Source organism: Equus quagga, chromosome 11, assembly GCF_021613505.1.
Source record: "Equus quagga isolate Etosha38 chromosome 11, UCLA_HA_Equagga_1.0, whole genome shotgun sequence".
Lineage (NCBI taxonomy): Eukaryota > Metazoa > Chordata > Mammalia > Perissodactyla > Equidae > Equus > Equus quagga.
The window spans coordinates 60759651-60783595 of NC_060277.1; the positions used below are offsets into that span (position 1 = coordinate 60759651).

At 38.3% G+C, this 23945-nt stretch overlaps 1 protein-coding gene across 1 annotated transcript in view; it reads right to left on the reverse strand.

The window, feature by feature from the left end:
• The window catches only part of LOC124247146 (protoheme IX farnesyltransferase, mitochondrial), a 125552-nt gene that overhangs the window by 35947 nt on the left and 65660 nt on the right, over window positions 1-23945 (reverse strand). Inside the window, exon 5 of the mRNA XM_046676207.1 lies at window positions 1531-1601. Within this exon, the coding sequence (XP_046532163.1) occupies window positions 1531-1601 (71 nt within the window). The remainder of the gene's footprint in view (window positions 1-1530; window positions 1602-23945) is intronic.

Here is a 23945-nt window from a genome sequence, read left to right on the forward strand (position 1 = left end):
AAGGCCATGATGCTCCTCCCTCCTGGCTGTGATGACAGGCCGCTCTCCCCAGTGTGGGAAACGACAACACTGGGCAAAGAAAGACTAGGTACCAGTAGAATGACGGGCCTTTATCTGATTACTACTATATGCTGAATTGCTACTTGCTGGGCTTGCCTCCTATTTCCCTGGGTTCTAAAGGAAAGTACGATTTCGCTGAGGAAAAACAACTGGATAGAAATTGCAAATAAGTAAGAATTCGCCTGTGATATGACCAGTGGCAAGAGCAGCTTGTAGTTTTTGAGATGATTATAGAGGTTGCACTCGCCCCTCTAAAACAACTTTACTCAAATAAAAATTCTGACACTGTCTAAACATAAACACAGCAGATAGCTATATTTCTATTTCAAAAAAGGAGATAAAATATCATCAGATATGAGATTTCTGTTCTTACATATTGTCATCCAGCTCTACTGCCCTTTTCAATATAATGTCATTTTAAATTCAATTAAGAATTAAATGGCTACAAACAGCTAATATTAAAAATCAGTTAACACAGGGGCTGGCCCTGTGGCTGAGTGGTTAAGTTCACATGCTCCGCTGCAGGCAGCCCAGTGTTTCGTTGGTTTGACTCCTGGGCGCAGACATGGCACTGCTCATCAAACCACACTGGGGCAGCGTCCCACATGCTACAACTAGAGGAACCCACAACGAAGAATATACAACTATGTACCGGGGGGCTGTGGGGAGAAAAAATAAAAAATCTTAAAAAAAAAAAAATCAGTTAACACAGGTTTATGTGACTGTATCTGTATTTGTTTCCTTTATTGTTTTATTTCATATGTGTGATTATTTGATCCATAAGTGTTACCCCAATAAACTCGAATGCTCCATGAAGGCATTGTCTGGAAATGTGAAGAGAGGATTCACCAATTTAGGACAATCAGGAGAAACTATTTGGCTCTTTTTATTCTTCTCAGCTTGTGATATCTATTGAATTTTAAAAAATATTTTAAAATGCCAGTTTTGAGGTCTCCGGGAAGTAAAATGTTTAATTATTAACCATTAGTGATATTAAAATATTTATACGCCTTTTAGTTCTACTTAATTGAATTTGGTAGAAAGGAGAGTAGTGGAGGCAGCACTTTACTTGGCATGTAGCAGCATTATCAGTTTATCTGAAGAAAGAAGGCCTCCGACATAGCTTTCTTCTGAGACTCTATATGGATCTGTCTGAAATCATCTGTTAATGGAACGCTTTTATCTTCAGCCACTACAAGTCAAACAAGTCCATCTCTCAAAGTTGAACTTAATAAAGAAATCTACCACATTGAGTTACTCCCACAACAGGACTGCAAACCTGGGCTGCATTCAGTGCTCTGCAGTCCGTGTCAGTTAGAGCTGGTGAGCCCCGTGTGTCTGCACCAACACGTCCCTCTGGGGGTGTGCTACTTTCACTTCACAACTCAAGGCAAAAGGCTGGGAAATGATTCAGGATGAATAAGCAAACGAATGTTCTATAAGGCGGGAGAGACTGAGTCACGATTTTACCTGATCTGTCCACGAACCAGAGGTCTGTTCTTTGTTCTATTCATGTTTGAATCAAACGGCACTTCAAAAAACTGCAAAAAGATTGGAAGAAAAAGACAGAAAACATTAAATGTAACATGAAACAATTCTCTTCTGCTTTGGATCTACAGTTTCTTACACAGTGAGTTTCATTTTAATTTTGATAGTACAAACTAATATTCTTGGTACTTTTTGAAGGAAAATTTTCTGGGAGAGACATATTTTAAAAATTATATACACTGCCAGAAATATGCACAGTCCCACTTTTATCCACTTTGAAAATTACTTGTTAAATATACAGTTGCATTCTTCAAAGCCACGGTTTCAGGTTTAAAGCATTAGTGTTGGAAATGATTTCAGAACCTGTCACACATCCCAACGCCTGTGAATCAACCCACTCTGGGAAACAGGCTACTAAAGTCAAGAACCGGGGCTGAAGTTATTAAGATCCCAGATGAAACTGTACACGAACCATGAGGTTATGCCTCGAGTAGGGCAGCCATCCCTCACTGCCTGGAGAGTTCTCCTTCACACCTGTGGCCCCAGCAGCATTAACAGCAACTCCTTCGCTCTTGAAGCACCCCAGTTTGGACGATATATTGGTCTGGTCACCCTAACAATGAAGGACTGTTTCCCGTTTATCTGTTAAAGGACAAGGTCCAGGGGATCATCAAAATTCACTTTCCAAAGCCTTGACAAACTGCACAAGACGTTCTTAAATTTGTTATCAATGTCTCTTACCCGTCACCTTTTTTGGTACAAGAGAGTCTTCAAAAGATGTGCTGATGAGGTTATTATTGAGAATGCCTTTGACTAAATGGGCTTGAAGCAAATCAGTAGATGAAATGAGAATTCAGTTGAAGGCTTAAGTCAGTACTTCCCCAACTATGTTCTCTAACAGTCGTGGAGCTGCCCTGAAAAGAACATCTCCAAGGTCCAATCACACGAGTATAATTCAGGCTCCGGGAAATCTAATTAACATCGCTTAGCCAGCGTTTCCCAAACTTATCTAACCATGAAATCTTTTTCAAGAAAATGTATTTAACAGATTTTGGAACTATCTGGTCTGCGTCTCTCCAAGTGATAAGGATCATTTCTTACTCAGGTCTTATGAGCCGCAGGTCTCTGTCAGGGAGTTGTATTCAATAGGTGTTCTATAAATGTCAGAGAAAGAAGTGCTAGGGCTAAAAGATAAGTCGAGAAATAAAGTAACATTTTGTTTATTTTATAAAATCACCTAGTACTATTTACTAATATGTAAATGTTAAAATGAAAGAAAATTTTATCCCGAACTATTTGAGAATTTAGACTTTATAGGTTAAGACATCTGGTAAGACGTCTTTCCTTTCATTTTATAAAAAATCTGACATATGTTTCCTTTCTCCTTATCCTATGGTACTCGACTGTCTTTACTTTTTTTTTTTTTAAATGTTTTAATATCCCTAAACACAATGATATCTTCTAATAAAGCGATTTTTTTCTTCTTTCATTCGCTTCGAGTTACTGTGTTCACTCAGAGCACTCTGGGTAGAGTCATGCTCAGTGAGGATTCCCTGTCATTTGGCAAGCCTAGGGTCTCACACCTGGCTCTAAGGACTGTCCTGTTGCCCATTTAGCCAATGGTTGGGTGTCTGGTATTCTCAGACCCCTGAAATAAAACCACACACCAATAATCACCACTACTATTCCCACAACAGCATAAGAGAGCATGTATTATATATAGGAATTATGAGAATAACAGACACTCTTTCAGATGGCTGACCTTTAGTAAGGATGGGCTATGCATGTTAAGCATTTTACAGGCATTGTAAAAGGAAATGTCAGCTGAGTCTGGGTTTTCAGAGCTTCCTGGCTACAACTGCAGCCCAGCAATGTGGTTGTAGTCAGAGTAAGAAACTAAACGTCAGGGAATGTGCACTGCCTGATCTGCTCTACCCGAGGCCATGACTCCATGAGAAGCCCCCGATTAGGAGAGGGCAGTGCTCATTCTCCAGGTGGCTTTTTTGAACTGGATTCTGTTGCAAGCAACTGTGGCAGCTACTCTTTTTATCGATTGCAGAGGAGTTCACTTTACAGATATATCATAAACCAATCCCATAGAGATGAAGGTTCAGGTTGTTCTTCATCACTCTGTATTATAAACATCCCTAAACATGTATCTGCTTATGTATGCAGTTACTCCTGCAGGATAAATCCCTAGACTAATCCCCTCCCTTTTTGAAACACAGTCCTCTCTTGACTTGGATACACTACTTAAGAGCAGTTCTCCTAATTCTACATTCTCCCCATGCTCCTCTTTAGGCTCATTATTTAGTCAACACAATTTCCTGAGCACTTACCAAAGGCCATCCAATGAGGACACAACGGTTAACTCAATTCAGTACCTGCTTGCAAGAAATTCACTCTAATGCAGGGATCAGCAAACTAGAGCTCATGGACCACATCCAGCCTGCAGCTGTTTTTGTATGGCCCATGAGCTGAGAATGCTGTTCATGTTTTTTGTGTGTGTGAGGAAGATTTGCCCTGAGCTAACACCTGTTGCCAATCTTTCTCTGTTTTTCTGCTTGAGGAAGATTAACCCTGAGCTAACATCTGTGCCAGTCTTCCGCTACTTTGTATGTGGGATGCCTCCACAGCATGGCTGACAAGTGTAGGACAGCACTGGGATCTGACCCCATGAACCCTGGGCTGCCGAAGCAGAGCGCGTGGAATGTTAACCACTTGGCCATGGGGCGAGTCCTTACATTTTTTTTTAATGATTAAAAAAGAAAAACCAAAAGACGAATATTTTGTGACATGTGACAATTATATGAAAGTGAGATTTCAGTGTTCATAAACAGAGTTTTATTGGAATTCAGCCACACTCATTTGTCTACATATTGCTATGGATGCTTTTATACCACAATGGCAGAGTTGGGTAGCTGTAACAGAGATGATATGGCCTAGAAAACCTAAAATGTTTACTATCTGGTCCTTTCCAGAAAAAAGTTTGCTGACCCCTAATCTAATGGAAATGCTGGGATATAAGAACCCAGATAATTATAATAATGTGTATAGTACAACGAAAGAGAAATGTGCAAAAGATTACGGGCTCTGAACCAGCTAGGGAGGCAGGAAAAATATCCTTCAAGCACTCTTAAGTGGGCTTCAGGATTCAGCAGGAGTCAGATGACTTGAGGGGACTGGAGGGGAGGGAAGAGCGCGCTGGACACAGGGAAGCATGCAGAAAGAAAGGCATGCGAGGCAGAAATGTCATGACGTGCTTAGAAAGAACTCAGCGTAGCACAGAGGCTAAGGGCTTTGTGGATAGAGAAATCAGGGCTACACTTCGATTGCATCACTTACTCATGGCTGTGTAACCTTGTCTGAAACCCAGTTTCCTCACCTGTAAAATGACGATACCAATACATAAGTTGCAAGGTTGATGTAAGAATGAAGAAGATACTGATATACAGTATAACACTTGGCAGATAGAAGGGGCTGGGTGATGATACTTTAACTACCCTTACTATCAGTGTTGCTGGCCGGCTGGTGATGGAGCTCCGGAGGCAGGCAGAGAGTCAGATCACAGACAGCTTCACATGCCACGCTCATGGGCCATGACTCTCGTGTGGGAGATGGATTTTGGATAGATCACTATGACTGCCACTTGAAGGATGGTTTTGACAAAACAGACTGTAATGGCCTGGGGGAGGGATGATGAGGGCCTGAAGAGCAGACATGGCAGCGGAGAGGAACAGGAACCAACATCCTCCTTTACCCTCTAACACATGCGCCTTGCCCACAGTGCAGACCCCAGCCCTCTGCACCCCTCTCCTATCTTTAAGTAAAACCAGTACGTGTGCAGCCCTAACTTTTCTCCTGAGCTCTGATTTTGTAATGTCACTTGATTGCTGGTGTTTTTCATTTGGATGTTTTAAAATAATCACAAATTCACTGTGTCCCAAACTGAACTCAACACCCTTCCCTGAAAATCAGGTACCTCTCCAGAGTTCATTATTTGTCAAATATACAACCTTTTCTCTTACAACTCATAACAAAATCTTTAGAAGCAACTTTGATTTCTTCTATTCATTGGCCAACTATATTCAATTCATCACCAAGTCCTGATAATTTGGACTTCCTGATAATTTGGACTACTGAATCATCATAAAACTATTTGCTCAAAAATATTTAATGGAGGGGCCAGCCCGGTAGCGCAGTGGTTAAGTGTGCACGTTCCGCTTTGGCGGCCCGGGGTTCACCGGTTAGGATCCCGGGTGCGGACATGGTACTGCTTGGCACACCATGCTGTGGTAGGCGTCCCACATATAAAGCAGAGGAAGATGGGCATGGATGTTAGCTCAGGGCCAGTCTTCCTCAGCAAAAAGAGGAGGATTGGCAGCAGTTAGCTCAGGGCTAATCTTCCTCAAAAAAAAGAAAATTTAATGGTCTCCTCATTGCTCATTCCCCAACGGACTTTGAAAGTCGAAACTCTTTAAATGTTACATTGTTTGAAGGCCTCCCCGATCTAACCCCACCACTATTTCCAACCATACCACTTACTTTATTTCTACCCCTCTGTCACACTTGTCATTGTCTTACGAACACAGCTAAGGGCCCTCAGGAGTTGGAGATTTAGCCAGTTTCTAACTCCGAGGTTGGAAGAAATATTTAGTGTCTAGAGCCTTAGTTTCCTCAGCAGCAAATGAGAATAACTCCTCTAACAAAATTGCTGTGAGGACTCACCATGTAAAGGACTTCTGCCCATTTCTCACCTACGTCTGCACCCATTGATTAGACTGACATCGCCCAAATCTTCACCTAACAAATGTGACCTTTCTTTCAAGACTAAGGTCAAGTTCAACTACCCAAACTGAAGCCTAAACCTCTGATTTAATGTGATCCCTACCTCCTTTCAATCCCCATGACACTTGTCTGAACCACCTGGAAACGTGGTTGCACCTTATGTGAAATTGAAATAATGCAATTAAAATAAACACCTGTCAAGAATTATATAATTAAAAAGGTAGCAAATCAAGTGAATAAATCTGTTGTGATTTCACACCATAGCAGTGTCACTCTAGTTGGTAAATAAAAATACAGATTGTCCGAGGCTGACCCGGCGGCGTTGTGATTAAGTTCAGTGTGTTCCGCTTCAGTGGCCCAGGTTCGCGGCTTCAGATCCCAGGTGTGGACCTACACTACTCGTCAGCCATGCTGGGGCAGCATCTCACATACAGAACAGAGGAAGACTGGCAACAGATGTTAGCTCAGGGCAAATCTTCCTCTCTCTCTCTCTCTCTCTCTCTCACACACACACACACACAAATACAGATTGCCCATTTTTAGGTTCAATCTTTTTTTTTTTTTAACTTTACTGATGCACAACTGATACACAATAACCTGCATATATTTAAAGTACATAATTTGGTAAGTTTTGACAAACATATATACCCATGAAGCTATCATCACAATCAAGATACTGCACATATCCATCACTCCCAAAGGTTTTGTCACACCTGGTTGTAATCCCTCTCTCACCCACCTGTCTGCCTCTCAGCCTCAGCCAGCCCTGAACTACTTTGCATCCCTACAGATTTTTGCAATCTCTAGACTTTTATTTAAATGGAATCATATCATATGCACTCTTTTGGTCAGGATTTCCTTCACTTGACATAATTATTTTGAGATTTATCATATTGCTGAGTTTATCAATAGTTCATCCCTTTTTATCGTTGAGTAACATCCCATTATACAGTAATACCACAATTTCTACATCCATTCACTTGCTGATGGATATTTGGGTTGTTTCCAGTTTTTTGTTATTACAAAAAAGCTATGAATATCTGTGTACAAGTCTTTTTATGAGCATATGCTTTTATTTCTTATAGGTAAATGCACCAGAGTGAATTACAAAGTAGATGTATGTTTAAACTACTTAAGAAACCATCAAACTGTTTCACAAAGTGGATTGCTGTTTTACGTTCCTATCAGCAGTGTGTAACAGTTTCAGTTCTAGACCCTTCAAGAACAAAGTTTTGGGTCATCTCATGTGACAAGGAACTCAAGCCAAGGGGCTTGCCAAGGACAAAAAGAATATGGAAAGGTTAGCAGAAGAAGGTGGTTATAAAGAACAGCTATGACCCTGTGACCAGTTGCAGAAACAAGAAAATAGTTCTGAGTATTTTTTTCTTATTTTGATTAAATATGTTTGCATATTTAAACCAAACTTTTTATTCCTTTCTCTCATTCTCCTACCATTGAATATATGTTAACAGTACTTAATCTCATGTCTTAGTACAGTCATAGCCGCTTAACGGTGGGGACACATGCTGAGAAATGCATCGTTAGGCAATTTTGTCACTGCATGAACAACACAGAATGTAGTGAAGGGGAACAAAATTCGCCACCCCAAAATGTGTCTCTTTAACATGAGGATTATTTTAGGCTGATTATTTTTAAGAAACAAGACTTACAAAGTTTTTCTTGTTAACTCCCCCTTAATCGCCTAAAAGAATTCAGATAAAATAGCCTGTGTCAGCAAGTGAGCTATCACCTTAGCACAACATGAACTAGGTAGTAGACAGGAAGGAACCTAGAAAAGCCTGTGTGTGGGGCTCCCCGCTGTGTCTTCTGTTTCTGTGTGGCCAAACACTTGTTTTCCAAACATTTGCTCCTTTTCACCCACCTGTGAATTGCCTGCCTTCCCTTTCAAGGCCCTGACTCTCCCCACCTCTAAGATATTTTGTCTTTAGCTGAGGATGGTATTTAAGGTGAGGGCTTTGGGCATTTTGGTGAGTTACTCAGTTTTCTGAGGTTTCTCTCACATATATATGTTATTAAACTTGTTTTTCTCTTGTTTAATCTGTCTCCTGTCAATTTAATTCTTAGACTAGCCAGAAGAATCTAGAAGCGTAGAGGAAAATTTCTTCCTCCCCTACAGCACTTACACAAACTTAGATGGTCTAGCCTATGACACACCTAGGCTACAGTACTAATCTTATGGGACCATCATTGTACATGTGGTCTGTCATTGACCAAAATGCCATTATGTGGCTCATGACTGTATTCAAGTTATACAATATCAAGGGGGACTGTGACTCAGCTTGAAGAGAACATCATTCAAAGATGAATAAAAAGACCCCGCATTCTCTTTTGGGGAGTGGATTAGTGAAGTGTTTGGTTGTAAGAAGGATAATTTCATCCTGTTTGGCATAAACACAATTTTGCTATTTTTTGCTTTATTTGGAAATTAAGTATGACTGAAAGGTGTATCTGAGTGCCAAGCCAAAAGGGGTAAACAGTGACGGCTTTGTGTTGTGTCAATTTAGCTAACCTGGAACTACATTGCCCGGAATTCCTTTTCGTGCACAGATTAGAGATAACCACAGAAGCTTGCATGAGATCTGGGAGGTGGAAATGAAGCAGCAGCCAGGTTTACACTTGGAAAGTTGGTCAGGCACGATTGCAGCTCACATACAATTGTGGATCTGTTGGTTTGTTTTGTTGGCCTGGAGTGACACTGGGCCTGCAGCTTCTCCAGCTCCTGCCAGGTCTCCTTGGGCTGCAGCTGATGCCTGAGCTCACTCAGTTTCTCAGCCTATGCGCTACTCCAGGGAGAAGTGCACCAGCTCTTCTGAACGGCACTTGCATCATCAAAGTGGTACGCTTGGAGGAGACAAGAACACGTGTCTCAGTTTGTTCTCGAGTTTCAGCGCATCCTTGCAGATTCCACGTTGTCTTGCTCTCCTCTACTTCCCTGGCTGATGGCTCTGCTTACTTACTTCCGGCCCAGCACCGGGTACAGAGGCGATGGCACTACAGAGACTGCTTAACTCCCAGGATTGCATGAGGTCTAATCCCTTTAATAGATCCCTTCTATTACTCACAGTGGTTCTGACATTCTGACCAAACTCTAACTGATACAGGCCTTTTCTCTATTACTCTCAACAGTGCCACTATTTAAAAGTATTTAACTTTTCAATCTAACAATCTAAAGGGCAGACTTCCTGAGATATGTGAATTTATAATTCATAATGTTAAAGAGAATTATGCAAATAGGCACTCAATAAATAACTTATTAAATGAACCATTAGTGCAAATGTGTATATTTGTAGATTGCCTTACACTCATTTTAAAATGTTATATAATTTATAAGCGTCAAAAATTCTTAGCCTATAAGAATCTATATTCTTCGTTGAATTAGTCTGTTACATGTAATTAAAATGTTCTGTCTGTTCACATTCCCTCCCTGCCTCAATATTCAAACACATTCCATAGGCATTTAAAATAATATTTCCTTCATGACCTATTAATTTAATTTCATAGGAGTGATGAGGATTCCGATTACAAATCATGCTATTTAACGGCTGGTAAAGTGTTATCTAATATAACACAGAAACTCTTGTGTAAATAACTATCTTGGCAGTTCTCAAGTTTGTGTGAGCGCACACACGCACACACACTTAGCTCAGAAATTCTAATAAGTTATTTCAACTGGATGAAAAAAGACATTATCTTTTCTACATTTCTGGCAAGTCAGCCATCCAGAGATGGGAACTGATGTCTAGAACGCAGCAAGTGAACTCCACAATGCCATAACCTGGCAGTAGCTGCTGACTCCCATGAATGCTTAAATTTACCAGAACAACCAACATCTGCGTGGAAATAGCATGCTAACCAAGACTTACGGTTCATTTCAGTGAGGGCTTGACAATTCTTCGTAGCACCAGGGTACCAGAGCTCATTAAGCTACTGTTTTCTGTTTTTAATGCCTTTCAGTTAGGTTTACTGCTTTCGTTTAGATATTTAAACCACATTTCCAAAACATAAAGCATAGTGTATTTAGATGAGAAATTTAAACACTTCAGAACATATAGCTGGCTTTAGTCTATTCACATTTTTTTCCTGTGCTTTACAATAATTTGTTTGCATAATGTTATTATCATTTCAGTTGTCTCCAACTACTTCTGAAGTCAACTCCTGCAACTTGTGTTGAAAACAAAATACAAATGCAGTATTACCAACACTTACAATATACTGTTCTGCCCCCTTTGTCCTATGTCCTCACTACTTTGAATACCATCAGAAGTAATACGCTGTAGCGAACACAATTTGGACAGCTGCTCAGGCCACACTGATTCAGGGGCCAGGCTTGGGCTCCACCTGCTTCTTTTAGAAGGGTTGCTCACTGGGTCTCAAATGGCCATATAACCCAGTCTCTTCCCCAAGCCTGGACACGGTGACTGGTTCACAGAGTGGGGATCTGATTCAAACTGGGCCACAAGAGTCCTTCCCTGGGATTTTACAAACCAATCCCAGGAAAATACGTCCTCCTTTCTTATAGGTTGCCTGTGGCCATGGAGTAGGATACAAGGGAAGTGGAGGAGAGACCCAACATTAATTCCTCGGGTCAAGTTACGTCCAAGGCTCCACCTCTGCCCTCTCCAGTTTCAGTCAATCCTATAGGGGTCTATACCTCTTGGCTCCAGCATCCTAATACATGAAGACTATAAGAATTTCAAACATTAGGGCAATGTGTTGGACAGAAGCGAATAACACCTTGCTTTTTCCTTTAGCAAACAACTTATTTTCTGTCTACGCTACATTGTCAAAAGAAGTTTTTCTCTCAGTCGCTTTTCCTCATAAAAATTCATCCATCTTTTGGAATCTTTTCATTTTAAGCTTTTCCTTTTTTATTACTGTTCCCTCCCTCACCATCTTCCTCCCAATCAGTCATACACCTTCACCTTTCTTACCCTCCAGCAACTCTGTGATCTGTTATGTTACTCAGGCTCTTGGGGTTGCAAATGGTAGCAATACAACCAAAATTGGCTCAAAGAAAAATAGGGCTTTATCCCTTACAATAGGGTCATACCTACTTTTAGGAATTACTAGATTCAATGTCAAATGTGCTGTCATGATTCTGGCCCTTTCCATCTCTTGAATCTGCTTGGCATAGTCCTAGATGCAGGCTCTTTCCGTGAAGCAGGCAAAATGGCACTGGCTGCACCACACTCTCACCCTCCTGGCAACCCTAGCAGAGTTTATTTCCTGATAGCTTCAAAGGAAAAGTCCAGAACCATCATGGCCATGAATCATCGTGGCCAGGAGATGAGATGACTACCCTGTGAGCGTGGGGAGAGTGCTGGTGGAGAGACACAATGACACAGTATTCCACTCAAAGCATAAGTATTATTTTTTCTACAGGAAAGAAAAATTCTATTACCACAAGAAAAAAGGAAGATGTTAGGTACACACATCAGTGAAATTATTTATAACTCACTGTAAAGCTAACGACCCCAAATCATTTCATTTCATACTTATTTCATGTCATACTTATAATATTTCATATTTCATGTCATACTTATAAAATAAGTTGCCTATGGTAGTTTATGTATCTGAAAGGCATTAATCCACATAAACATAATAAATAATTTATATTAATCTTTGTCTCATAATCAGTTTGGGAATCAATTTAGTAGTTCTATCTATTTAATAAAGTAGTAAATGGATCACTTTCTTCTCCTCATAGTCATATGATCAAGAGAGAGGACATTATTATACCAATGGATAAACATTTATTAGGTGCCTATTGAGATTTTTGCTTTTCTCTTATACCATGTTTTTTGTATTAGTAGATAATCATTATTATTCCAGAGATGCAGGCAGATATAAAATATGTTTACTAATCCTTCTAACAGATGATATATACTTCCGATATTATTGAATTTTGTGAGCTAAAATGACACAGCTAAATGACAAAAGTGGATAGATATAATTTGGCCTGTGACGAACCTCTTATTCCTGCTTTGATTAATTATACCCTATGCAAAAAGTGGATATATTCTAGAGATGTTTGTAAGTCAGGCTCAGAAAATATTGAACTTGATAACAAGGTGCAACTTTTTCTTTCCCTATGCTAAATAATGACAGCAACATTCTTCTAAAAACTCAATAGAAAAACAAACTTGTGAACCTTGTTGGAGTTTGTTTTTCCATCCATCTTCTCAAAGCTGTCAACAAGTGTTTGTCATTCCAATATGGCTCACAGCTTCCAAGGTCCAAGATAATATCTCAATCAATCTCAGACCAAGTTAAAAGAGATGTTAAAAAAATAAATAAATAAAGCTCAGGGAGAGACACCTTATCCAGCAGGATCCCACATACCATTACTTCAGCTTACAAATCAGTTAAGATACCCGTCAGCCATTACTCTTTCCTTGTTACCAATGCCCTATTGCCATACCTAGAATAAACAAATTAAGACTCCTTGTCCTCATTGATTTTTCCCTAGGAGGCGGTTGAAATAACGAATGCATGTGTGCTCCAGCATTCACCACAAGTGGCTTTTCACCTCATGTGGTGACTGGGGCAACATTCTCCTCTAAACACATTACTCAAGTCATCTCTCATTAAGCTGTAGTTTACGGCTTCGCCCTTAAATGAAGATAATAAAAAGGTCTAAAAGGTCACCCAGTACTTATTAGTGGCCCAAAGTACCACATCCTATACGTAAGAAAACTCAGAAAGTCACACTGGTTTTGACTAGCTTCACAAAAGGTGCTATAGGTCACCCTTTCTCCCTCCAGAGAGACCTCAATTTTTCACAGTTTTCTGAAAAAAGATGGAAGGAAAATACCTCAAAATATTTTCAATATTTGTCTGTGGGCAGAGAGATGTGGGGTGTTTTATTATTCTTTACTTTTTGTATTTTACCATTGTCTATAAAGACCATGTATTTTCTACTTAGGGAAAAAAAGGTAATAAAAAATTCTATCTGAAGGATAGATACAAAATCTGGACAGACCCCCTTTAGATTAACTAATAAAGAATTACTACACTAATCTAGTATAAAACCAACATTAATGAAGCCGGAGCCAATTAGAACCTTTTTTCCCCCAGAAAGAATCACAGAAGACAAACTGTTGATCCTAAATATTTCTCAAATACACCGCACCCATTTTCCCCCATCCTCAATGCCACTTCCTTAATCCAGGCTACTATTTTCTTTTGCCTAGATTACAACCGCCTCCTAAGCACTTCCTACCTCCAGTACTGATTCCCCCTACCAACTTTTCACACAACAGTCAAAGTGATCTTCTCAGATGCAAAACTCTTCCATGGCTGCCCACTGCCCAAGGAATAAGGTTCGGCGCTCTGACGTGGCTTGTAGAGCTCTTCATAAAAGGTCTGGTCCCTTTTGACCTCTCTGGGCTCTTCTCTTGCTCTTGCCCTCTTACAGGCCCCACTCCAAGTGTTCTGATCTCATGTTCAGGTCCTCAGGGACAGCATGGTGGCAGTTCCCCACATACCCTACCCCCTGCCTGACAGACCCACCATAGTACTTATGCCACATCTGTTATTACCTCAGGTCTCATGGGTTTGTCCTATATTACACTCTTCTCTGTGTGTGCCTGAGCAGCAGAGCTATGCTGGAAAAAGCCACCCTATAGGACAAGAGGGTTCACTGCAAGTTCATAATCGCCAACTTCAAATGGGCTCTTAACTGCTCCCTGGCAATCTTATAATATGTACATCTCTAGTCAACTTGATGGGCTCCTCTCCACAAGGAGGATTTCAAATTTGGTCCACTCTCAGGACCTAATCTGACATCTCCTCTACATCCACTGGCTCCCTTTAATACGTGATACGGCCTTCTGCTTTAGTAAACACTCAAGTCCTCTAAGCAGGCACTTTCTCGTGTTCCTCCTATCACCCCTACCGACGTAGGCAACCTCCTCTTCTTCTCTCCTACCTCGGGCTAGTCCCTCCACCTGTGCTGGCACTCCTGTTCCCTCCCACCTCCTAGGAAACCTCTTCCATCATTATCTCTTTTCTCTACAGCATATTCAGCCTGTGTCTTGCAGCTGAATTAGTTCCATCTATACTTACACAGGATTAATTTTTCCCCATTCCTACCTCTCCCCCAAACCCCACATAGCTCCCAATGTCATCACCTGACTTTAGAACAAGGTTAGCATTTGGAAAAGAGAGAAAACAGTCTCTTCTCCTGATACACATGATTTGGAGCCCACACCTCAGCCAGCATGTTCAATAAAAGGGGGTGTCCAGGGTGAGGTTAAGAGCCCTCCAAAAAAAACTTCAAATAAGCTCACAGGAATTTCTACTCTAACAGCTGCCAAGGACTACAATTCCATCTTAACAAAAACCATTTTAAAAATAGTTAATTATGAAGGCTAGTTCTGAAGACCAACAAATAAATGCATTAAAACCCACTAAAAGCTACTAACATGAAGCGACTATTTAGATTGCAAAATTAAAAAAACACCTTTTAAACTAGGGCTTAAAAGATCAGAAAATCTTTCCTCAACTAGTGCTACTTGACCATAATCTAACATGGACACAAGACTATCATATTCATAAATTCCCAGCAAATATAAAACAAAATAGGCATGCTTACTGACAACACTAACAGTGATAAAATAATATGACAACAGTTTGACCTCTGAAACAATTCCCTAAAATGCTACAAAGAGTTTAAATGCCACTATTAAAAAAAAATAGAACATGAACATTTTTAAATGGCAAGAAGTAAGTAAAATCATCTTTATCTGGGACACCACAACAGAAGAATGATATGATACTCGAAAAGAAAAGGTTATACCACATGTTGAGCAATAAAATTGGCAAATCTACAGTGGTTCAAATGTGCTATAATATACATCTGGTCACAATGGCGTTGGGGGTAGGGGCCAGAGAAATCATTAAGCAATCTGAGAAGTTCCAAACAAAAAACTGTAAAATTCTGAACTATAAAGCAAAGGAAACACACTTAATCCCTCAGGAGTTGCAGTATGTATTTCAACTGGGTTATCCCTTCCCTCGTAAGGACACAGCAGTACACCAAAACCTGGAGTGACACAATATCTCCACTGTACGCATGTGGGCACAAAGCCAGCCTGCTCCAGCACTCCTGGCACCTGTTGGTCTAATCATCGCATTACTCGGCACAGCAGAGAGAAAGGGGGGCGGGGAGGCAAAAAGGAGGTGGCCAGGGAGAATTGGGGGAAAGAAAATGTCTCATTAATTCTGCCTATCAGAGAATATATATGCACTTTTAAAAAACAGCTATATATGCTTTCTGTGAATTTTCAATAACATGTTGAAAGATTAACACATTTCTTCTAATATTACAGTTTATTTCTGAACTCCAGATCCTATACAACTGAAAAGGGAAATAATTTGGTTAGGACACACCAACTTTCTACTATATTATCTTAGCAAGTGACTTGAAACCCCTCTTTAATGACTTTATTCCTTCCATCTTGGAGATTCCGTGATGGGGAAGCAATTACAGTGATGGGGATGAAATTTAGTAAAATTTCTCTGCTGCCTATTTCCCCCAGAATCCTAAAATATTCTCTTACTAATTTCCTAAAATTATTTATTTAAAGTTATTTTAATAACTTTTTGAAAATCATCACATTTAAAGCAAGTATATTTCAAAATGTGCTTCTTTATGAATTTAAGTGGAAAAATTGGAATGGTGAATAAAAACAATGACTATTACATCAAAATAATAATAGAAATAATTTTTCAGCAAAGGATGAAAATAGCACATAAAATAAATTGGGACATTTTCAACGAGGTCTTAAGAGGGGAACACAGGTGTTATACAGTAGTCATTAATTGGAATATTTCTGAGAGATTTTTATAATTGTTTCTGTTCCTATATTCCTACTACTTTCCTTTCAACCTCATCACTGGAAATGCCTTAATTCTGTGTCTGTTATGTTTAGAACATATATCTAAGTAGAGTTGGACCATCCACACGATAGGGGAGGGCCTATAGCTCCTTTGCTGAAAGAGAGGAAACGGCTGAAAAGTCGTCGAGTAGGGCAAGACATTTCTCATGCACGATGGACAGAAGGGTGGGTAATTTCCCAGAACTCTCTAAGTTTACGTACATAGCTTCTTTCCTGAGAAACCAAACAAAAACCTGGAACGTATTACACGCACAGTCACTGTGCTCTGAGAGGGCAAGGTGAGCATCTGCTACCTTACAGAATGATTTGAAGCAAGAAAGTGGTCAGTCCACACACACAATATTTTCCGTTCTCCTTGTAAGAGCAAACCAGGAAGAAATGCTTCCTTTGCTAAGATAGGTGGATAAAAATTCCAAATTACTATGAGTTTCTAGAAAAGAAAAGATAAAATAGGGTTTGGAGGTTCATTTTGAGTTTTTCAATAATTGTTTTTTAAAGTTTTAATTTAATTAATAAAATGGCATAAAGAGAATTTAAATATTTCTAACTCTTCTGCCAAATGTCAATTTAACTCCAGAAAGCAGGTGAACAATTTAGAGTGTCTAGGAATTACAGTAATTGATGTGCGATTATGAGTTTATTGGTAGGATTATGCAGCTGAGATAAACGGCATTGGGTCATCAAATCTCAATAGTTAAAAGAATTACAACAGATTACACGTCCATATGTTTCCTGTCTGTATCATGGTTTTCTGTCTCAGAGGCAATTCTGAGAATACCAGGAATATACCATATGATTTTCTATGTTTGTACAACTATCTTTGTAAAGTAGTGATCTAATTTTCTGACAAATATGAGTTAAAAGAAGAGCGTTAATGTCAATAAAATACTTCCAAATAGAAAAGGTTTTAATTTTACTGACTACATTTGAGTTTCTTTCTAAATACGCTAATGAGAGCACAGGTTTTGGAAACCGCGCCCTCACTCGGCTCCTCGCTTTGGTCAGGCCGACAGTGAGGCGGTGGAGGAAAGGCCGGATGTTAGTGATGGACGTGGTAAAAAAGCAAATGACGAAAAGCTGGTACCAGGCTAAATTCTAAACAATCCCCAAAGTCAGATTTTATAGATAAAACATTTTAAAACTTATTTGAGTGCATTTCTAATCAGAGATTTTACTTTAGAAATGTGAAATGGACCATGATTCTCAATTTAATGCAATCTTATATTTAAAAAATATCTTCCAGAGCATGTACTAGTTCTCTTATGTAAGGCAGAGAAATCCTAAATAATATGTGCCAGGAGAAAACATTATGTAACAACAACCATTACCACCCCCATAAAATTCATAGCAAATGGAAAGATAAATAGATCCTTTATAATTAAATCTGTAATGATATAAAACAATGTTAGATAATAAATGTCTTCATAAGAAAATAGACTGCAAGCCTAATTATCTAAACATTACTATATGTTAGCCTATCCAGTTGACAGTGACTTTTATTCCATAATGAGAATAGACCTAAAGATTCCTCTAATCTAGTCATCTAATGGGCAGTCTGCAGAGGGATAATGCAAACTAATCTATAAGTCACACTGGGGAGAGGGGGTTGGGATTCTGTTAACTTATTTTTAACAGATAAATAAATTAGCACTCTAACTTACAATTAGGCTTAAAAATCCTAGACAATATCCATGTATGAACTTTTGAAAGAAGATATGAGGAACGGCAATAAAGTAGAATCTAGTTTATGTCAATATTAATTTTTCAAAATAATAGAGCTCTAATAATTAAATATATTTGAGGCATCATTTCCTTCATCACTTATCATAATGTGATAACAAAAATTCTGTTAAAAGTTTTTTTAAAGAAAATTACCAATACAAGTCAAGATTTTGAAAACTATGCAACCAAGAAATCAGATGTAACACTGCTCGCTGAAAATTACTGACCACATATATTACAGATATTTAATAATCTAAATTTTATATTGCCTAACAAATCAATGAGATTACTATTAAGAATATAAAATACTTAAAATCAAAAGAAAACATAAACAGCAATATGAAAATAAGAATGTATTATTTTGATACCATTTATAAATGAAAAGGGAAAATATTCTTATGAAGGGCAATAAGGACTCTAATGAGTTTAGCTCATTTCTAATAAATTCCACTGCTGAAACTACAGAGTAAGCAAACGATCCTGAAGTAGAGGAGAAAACTGCATGCTTAAAATAATGCACGTACTGCAGTGAGGGCTTAGCAGATAAAACTGAAAGGAACACACAAGGAACGGGTAAAAAGGAATCGTCAAATGTGGTAAAAGAACTTGATGGAGTATCAGGCAGTCATTAAAAATAATAATTAAGGGGCTGGCCCTGTGGCCGAGTGGTTAAGTTCGCGCGCTCTGCTGCAGGCGGCCCAGTGTTTCGTTGGTTCGAATGCTGGGCGCGGACATGGCACTGCTCATCAGACCACGCTGAGGCAGCGTCCCACATGCCACAACTAGAAGGACCCACAATGAAATATACAACTATGTACCGGGGGGCTTTGGGGAGAAAAAGAAAATCTTAAAAAAAAAAAAATAATAATAATTAAGGGGCCAACCCGGTGGTGCACTGGTTAAGTTCACACATTCCACTTCAGCGAGCTGCCAGTTTGTATCCCAGGTGCGAACCTACGCACCGCTTGTTAAGCCACGCTGTGGCAGGCGTCCCACATATAAAGTAGAGGAAGATGGGCAGAAATGTTAGCACAGGGCCAGTCTTCCTCAGCAAAAAGAGGAGGATTGGTGGCAGATGTTAGCTCAGTGCTTATCTTCCTCAAAAAAAAAAAAAAATTAAAAAAAAAAAGAGAATTAACGAAACTCTAATAATCTGGAAAAATGCTTCCAACACTGATGTTGTAATTTATAGTTTACTATTTCAGAGTGGTGGGTCTATGGTTTTTTGTTCTCTTCTCAAAATGTTCTTTTATTATAATAAAAAAGAATAATAAACACAAAGAATAAATTACACAGATAGATGCGGCTACATTCTTTAAGAAAAGTTTTGCACATGGTTTGGGAATATTTAAAAAAAATTAAATGTTACATTACATTTTCCAAACCACATTAAACCTTTTCAGTTTTCCAAAACACATTAGAAATGCAAAATTTTCAGTGCAAACGCCTTTGAAGGTGAGTTTGAGGGAGGAAGGTTCTCATAAAGATGGCAGGTGGAATAGAGTTATAGAAGATGATCCTTTCAGAAAATGTTTCTTCACTTCTATGAGCTCTTTTCAAAATAATATTTTCCATAGCTTTTATGGTTAATGCTTTATCCATATAATGGCATAATATACAAAATTTTAAAAGCCCTTTAAAAGCAAATAATATTTAGTGACCTGGGAAGTTTATGATTTGATATGAAGAGAAAAAAAGTCAGATTATGACATGACATATAGAGTCTAATGCCTATTAGTGCATGTATATTGAAAAAGATTGGACGAGAGCTATCAATCAATATATTATAAGTGATGCTGTTCCCTCTGTAAGGAAATTTTATTCATGTGTGTCCCTTTAATGATTATCATTTTATGGACTAGTTGAAAGAATCAGAATCAGAGTATTGAGATTTAGTTTATTTTAACATAGTAAGATACATAGGTTGTAGAAATATTTTAAACAAATGTACTGAATTGCCTCTGCCATTCAAGAACATTTGGAATTAAGTTAAAGAGCTCCGATAGAATTAAAAAGCTGTATCTGAATACTGACCTAAATCCACACAGGAAAAAAAACCAAAACAGGAATATAGGCAATTTGTTAAAGGATATGACCATTAATTTAGACTTATACATTGCATTTGACAACTGAAAATTTGCAATGATTTCCCAGTCCTGAAGAGATTTTTCCCTGTAGAATCCCCAGGACTCAAATCTCCTGTCCTTTCAGCACCTTATATAGTAGGCATTCTAGTCTACCCTAATGCTATTTATTTTCCCTCCATTCACTCATTTATTATTTTGAAGCACTTTGTTTTAGAAAGTTCTTATAATCTGTAGATAAGCATGCATCAGAATCCTAACCACAACACTTTCAACACCACCCTGACATTTTTCTGTGTTAAAACATTAAATATACAGTAACTCTTACAGGGAGAATTATTTTTATTCTCTTCATCTCTGTTCAGTGTTTTAAAAAGAGGTGTAAATATTTATTTATTTTCACTTACAATACATTAATCTCTAAAAGGAGAATTACTGGGTTAAAAGGTATAAATATTTTTGGATCTACCACTCAGACATACCATACACATATTGTCTACACTATTATACTCTAGTATTTTTTCATTTAACAATCATGAACTTCCCGTATCATTAAATATTATTGGGAAATGTGATTTTTATGATATTGTATAGTTTTCCACTACATGGATAAAGCATAATTTGTAATATAAGATATTTGCATATATTTTGATAATTTATTTTTAAAAATTTCTAGAAAAGTAACTGCTGGGTTGAAGGGAATGTACATTTTTAAGAATTTTAAACTATACTTGCAAAATTTCCTTCCAGAAAGATTGTCCCAGTTTACACTCTCACCAGCAGTGAGAAGGCCTACCTTCCAGCATCCTCACTAACTCCAGGCAAAACAATTAAAAAAGAACAACAACCTGAAAACGTCTTTACCCATTTAATCGCTCATCACCTCATACAGCCTCAGGCAGCCTTCTTATTGATTAAAAACAAAAAAAATTCTTACGACAACCTAAGTAAACTTGAAGTTAAATTATTTTAAATGAAAAATAGAAACAAACAAAAAGATTGCAACATAGATATCACTAAACCCGACAATCTTACTTTATAAACAATCTTTAGGTTAGTAATGTATCGATGTTTAAAAGGAAGCGATCCGCACACGCAGGTGTCTGTGGAAGGGGCTGCAATCACACATCTGTCTCTGTCTTCTTTCACTATAATTGATTTCTAACACTGTGAGCCAAAGTGGAGCTCTTGTTCCGCTAACTTTATAAATAAGATGACTAAAACAACACCCTAACAGAACAATGCTTCTTGAGGTGAGAGATTCAGTATAAGTTTTGACATGCACATATGGAGAAAACAAATAAGTACAGTATTCAAACAAGCAAAGTTACAACTGTGCTCACGGTGAGACACTTCCTGAAACATCACTGTGTCACAGCCAAGCCAAATGTAAGGGTCAAGAAACTGGAAAGGAATGGAGCACATCTATACTTTCTTTGACAATAGCAAAATAAAACCGTCTAAAAAAAGGTATATATGATAACCTAGCTTTCCTTAGAAGAATGCGTATTACTCAAAAGTCAAGTGAATAAGTCACACCTCATTTTTCTGTCATCTCTGGGAAATAAAATCTTGCTTACAAATGAATTTTCTGGATTAACGAAGGTATTTTCTGCTTTGAATAGCCATATTTAGAAAATTAACATCAGTTTTTGACGGAAATGTTTCTAAAGTTTCTCCTGTTTCTGAACTTTCAGACCAAGGTACTGAGCAGCACTCCGCCCTGCTCTCAGCGCCTCAGGAGGCCCGCCTGCGCATGGGCTGCTTGGACGCTGAAGCTTTCCAGAGCCAATCACCTTCACATCTTCTTTGTCTCATTCTATGCTAATCTTTTCTTTCTCTCTACTTTCATCTCTAATCCTTAACTTATGACTTTTAACTTTTCTCTGTCATTACTTAAAAAGAAAATAAAAAAGAAGCCCAACCAACCGATTTGACTCTGCAGTTCTGAAGGCAGCACTTTGAGGCTGGCTCTCCATCTCTGTGCCAGTCTTCTCTTTACCGCACAAACGCCTCTGCTTCTCCCAAGATCCTGGCCACAGGTTTGAAAAAGATTTCAACTGGAGGGCAGAGGTGTTATTGAATTGCAATGATGAAACCTAAAAATCCCATTAAGTTAAGCAATAAGACTATGAAAAACAGTAATTCCATACTTGAACAAAAATCTGGAAAATGAAAATGATGTTTTTTTATACGCATTTAGAGAGAAATATAAACACTCTATTGCTTCTACAATATAATGCTAGAAAACGTCAATATTGAGTCACGTGTTTTCAAAGTGTAGGTCAGGGGTCATCTTCACCAGAATCGGCTGCAGTGCTCAATTACAAATGCAGATCCCTGGGCCCCACTCCCGGCCTTCGAAAGCAGAGTTTCTAGGGGTAGAGATAGGGAGCCTGCATTTTCAAGTAGCTTCCCAGCTGATTCTTTATACTTAGTAAAATTTGAGAATTACTAATCTAATATCTAAAATCTGTGATGTGCTTGCTAAATTAATACTAACGCATTCATTCCCAACAAAACAGCTGCATTAGTTCCAAAGATACTATCATTATATTGGTTAATTACCAAAACTATTCAGATTTCAACTTAATATAATCTGTACACTGCTCTGATTAAAAAAAAAAAAAAAATCAAAATAAAATCTGTCAGTAGACCCAATAAACGAAACTGCACAGGAAAGCAAAGAGCACTTTATCTAAAATTTAATAAGATTCAACTATTCAAAAATGAAGAGCTTTATGGTACGAATCTCTGTACCCCCACAATAATAACAGACATCTCATTACATATTTATTACGTTAATTTTAAAGATAATTTTTATATGTATAGTCAGGCATTTGTTGTCCTTTATTCAGAACAAAAGAAAAAATTAGTGCTATGCCTTGGCCATGTGGCTAGACTCAAGAAGCACTTTTAAAACATGAAGGAGAGTCAACATCCTGGTTGTGGTGGAATACTAGAGTTCTGCAAGATGTCACCACTGGAGGAGCTGGGTAAAGGGTACGCGGGATTTCTCTGTATTATTTCTTACAACTGCATGTAAATTATGATGACCTCAAATAGGGAGTTTAATTAAAAAAAAACACTACGGACACTGAATTTACCCAGGTTAGTCAAACAACTAACACTTTGGAAAGCATACTTTCTGCTAGTGAAGATAACGGCATTGCTGCTTTTCTAGCTTACTAAGCTAGTTGAGTTCAAAATCCCCTCCAACAGTGTACTACACACATACTCTTCGGGAACAGGTTTGATCTCCTTTTTATGTGCTTGCTATCCCTTTTTGGAGGGGAAAACATCTGTGTCCCACGTACAAAGCAGAATTAGGCAACTTACAGAGTCATTCTGTGCTCTATGAAACAGTATCTGACAAAGGCGGATGCTTTTCATCTTCCAATACAAACAACCATTAAGGTAGTTCTAAGACCCAGTTAATTTTTTCCAGAAAACATACATTTTCTAACATATAAGTTATTTACTAAAGCAAATAATGTAACTTTGTATTTTTATTTCTTCACATTCTTTAAGAACATGTTAACAAGCATGTAAGCATATCATTAATAATACTCCTAAAGGTCACGAGTGTCAGGGACAACTCACTGAAATGTGGAAAAACTATAGTCTTTAAAGATCTCTATGTAACTGATTCTGAAGAATCGTTGCTTTTTCCTTCAGGCACTAACATTTGTTGAATTTGAAGACATTCTGGAGTCTACATCACGAAGCCTTTTAATTATAAGTAACTGAAAAGTTATTAATATTTACGGTGTAAAAAGGAATTCTTTAACCCCAGAGCAAAGAAGAACCAAAGAGAGTTCAGAAACACCAACTGAAAGAAACGTTACAAACACCAGGGCTCCTCTCTATAAAAGCCACG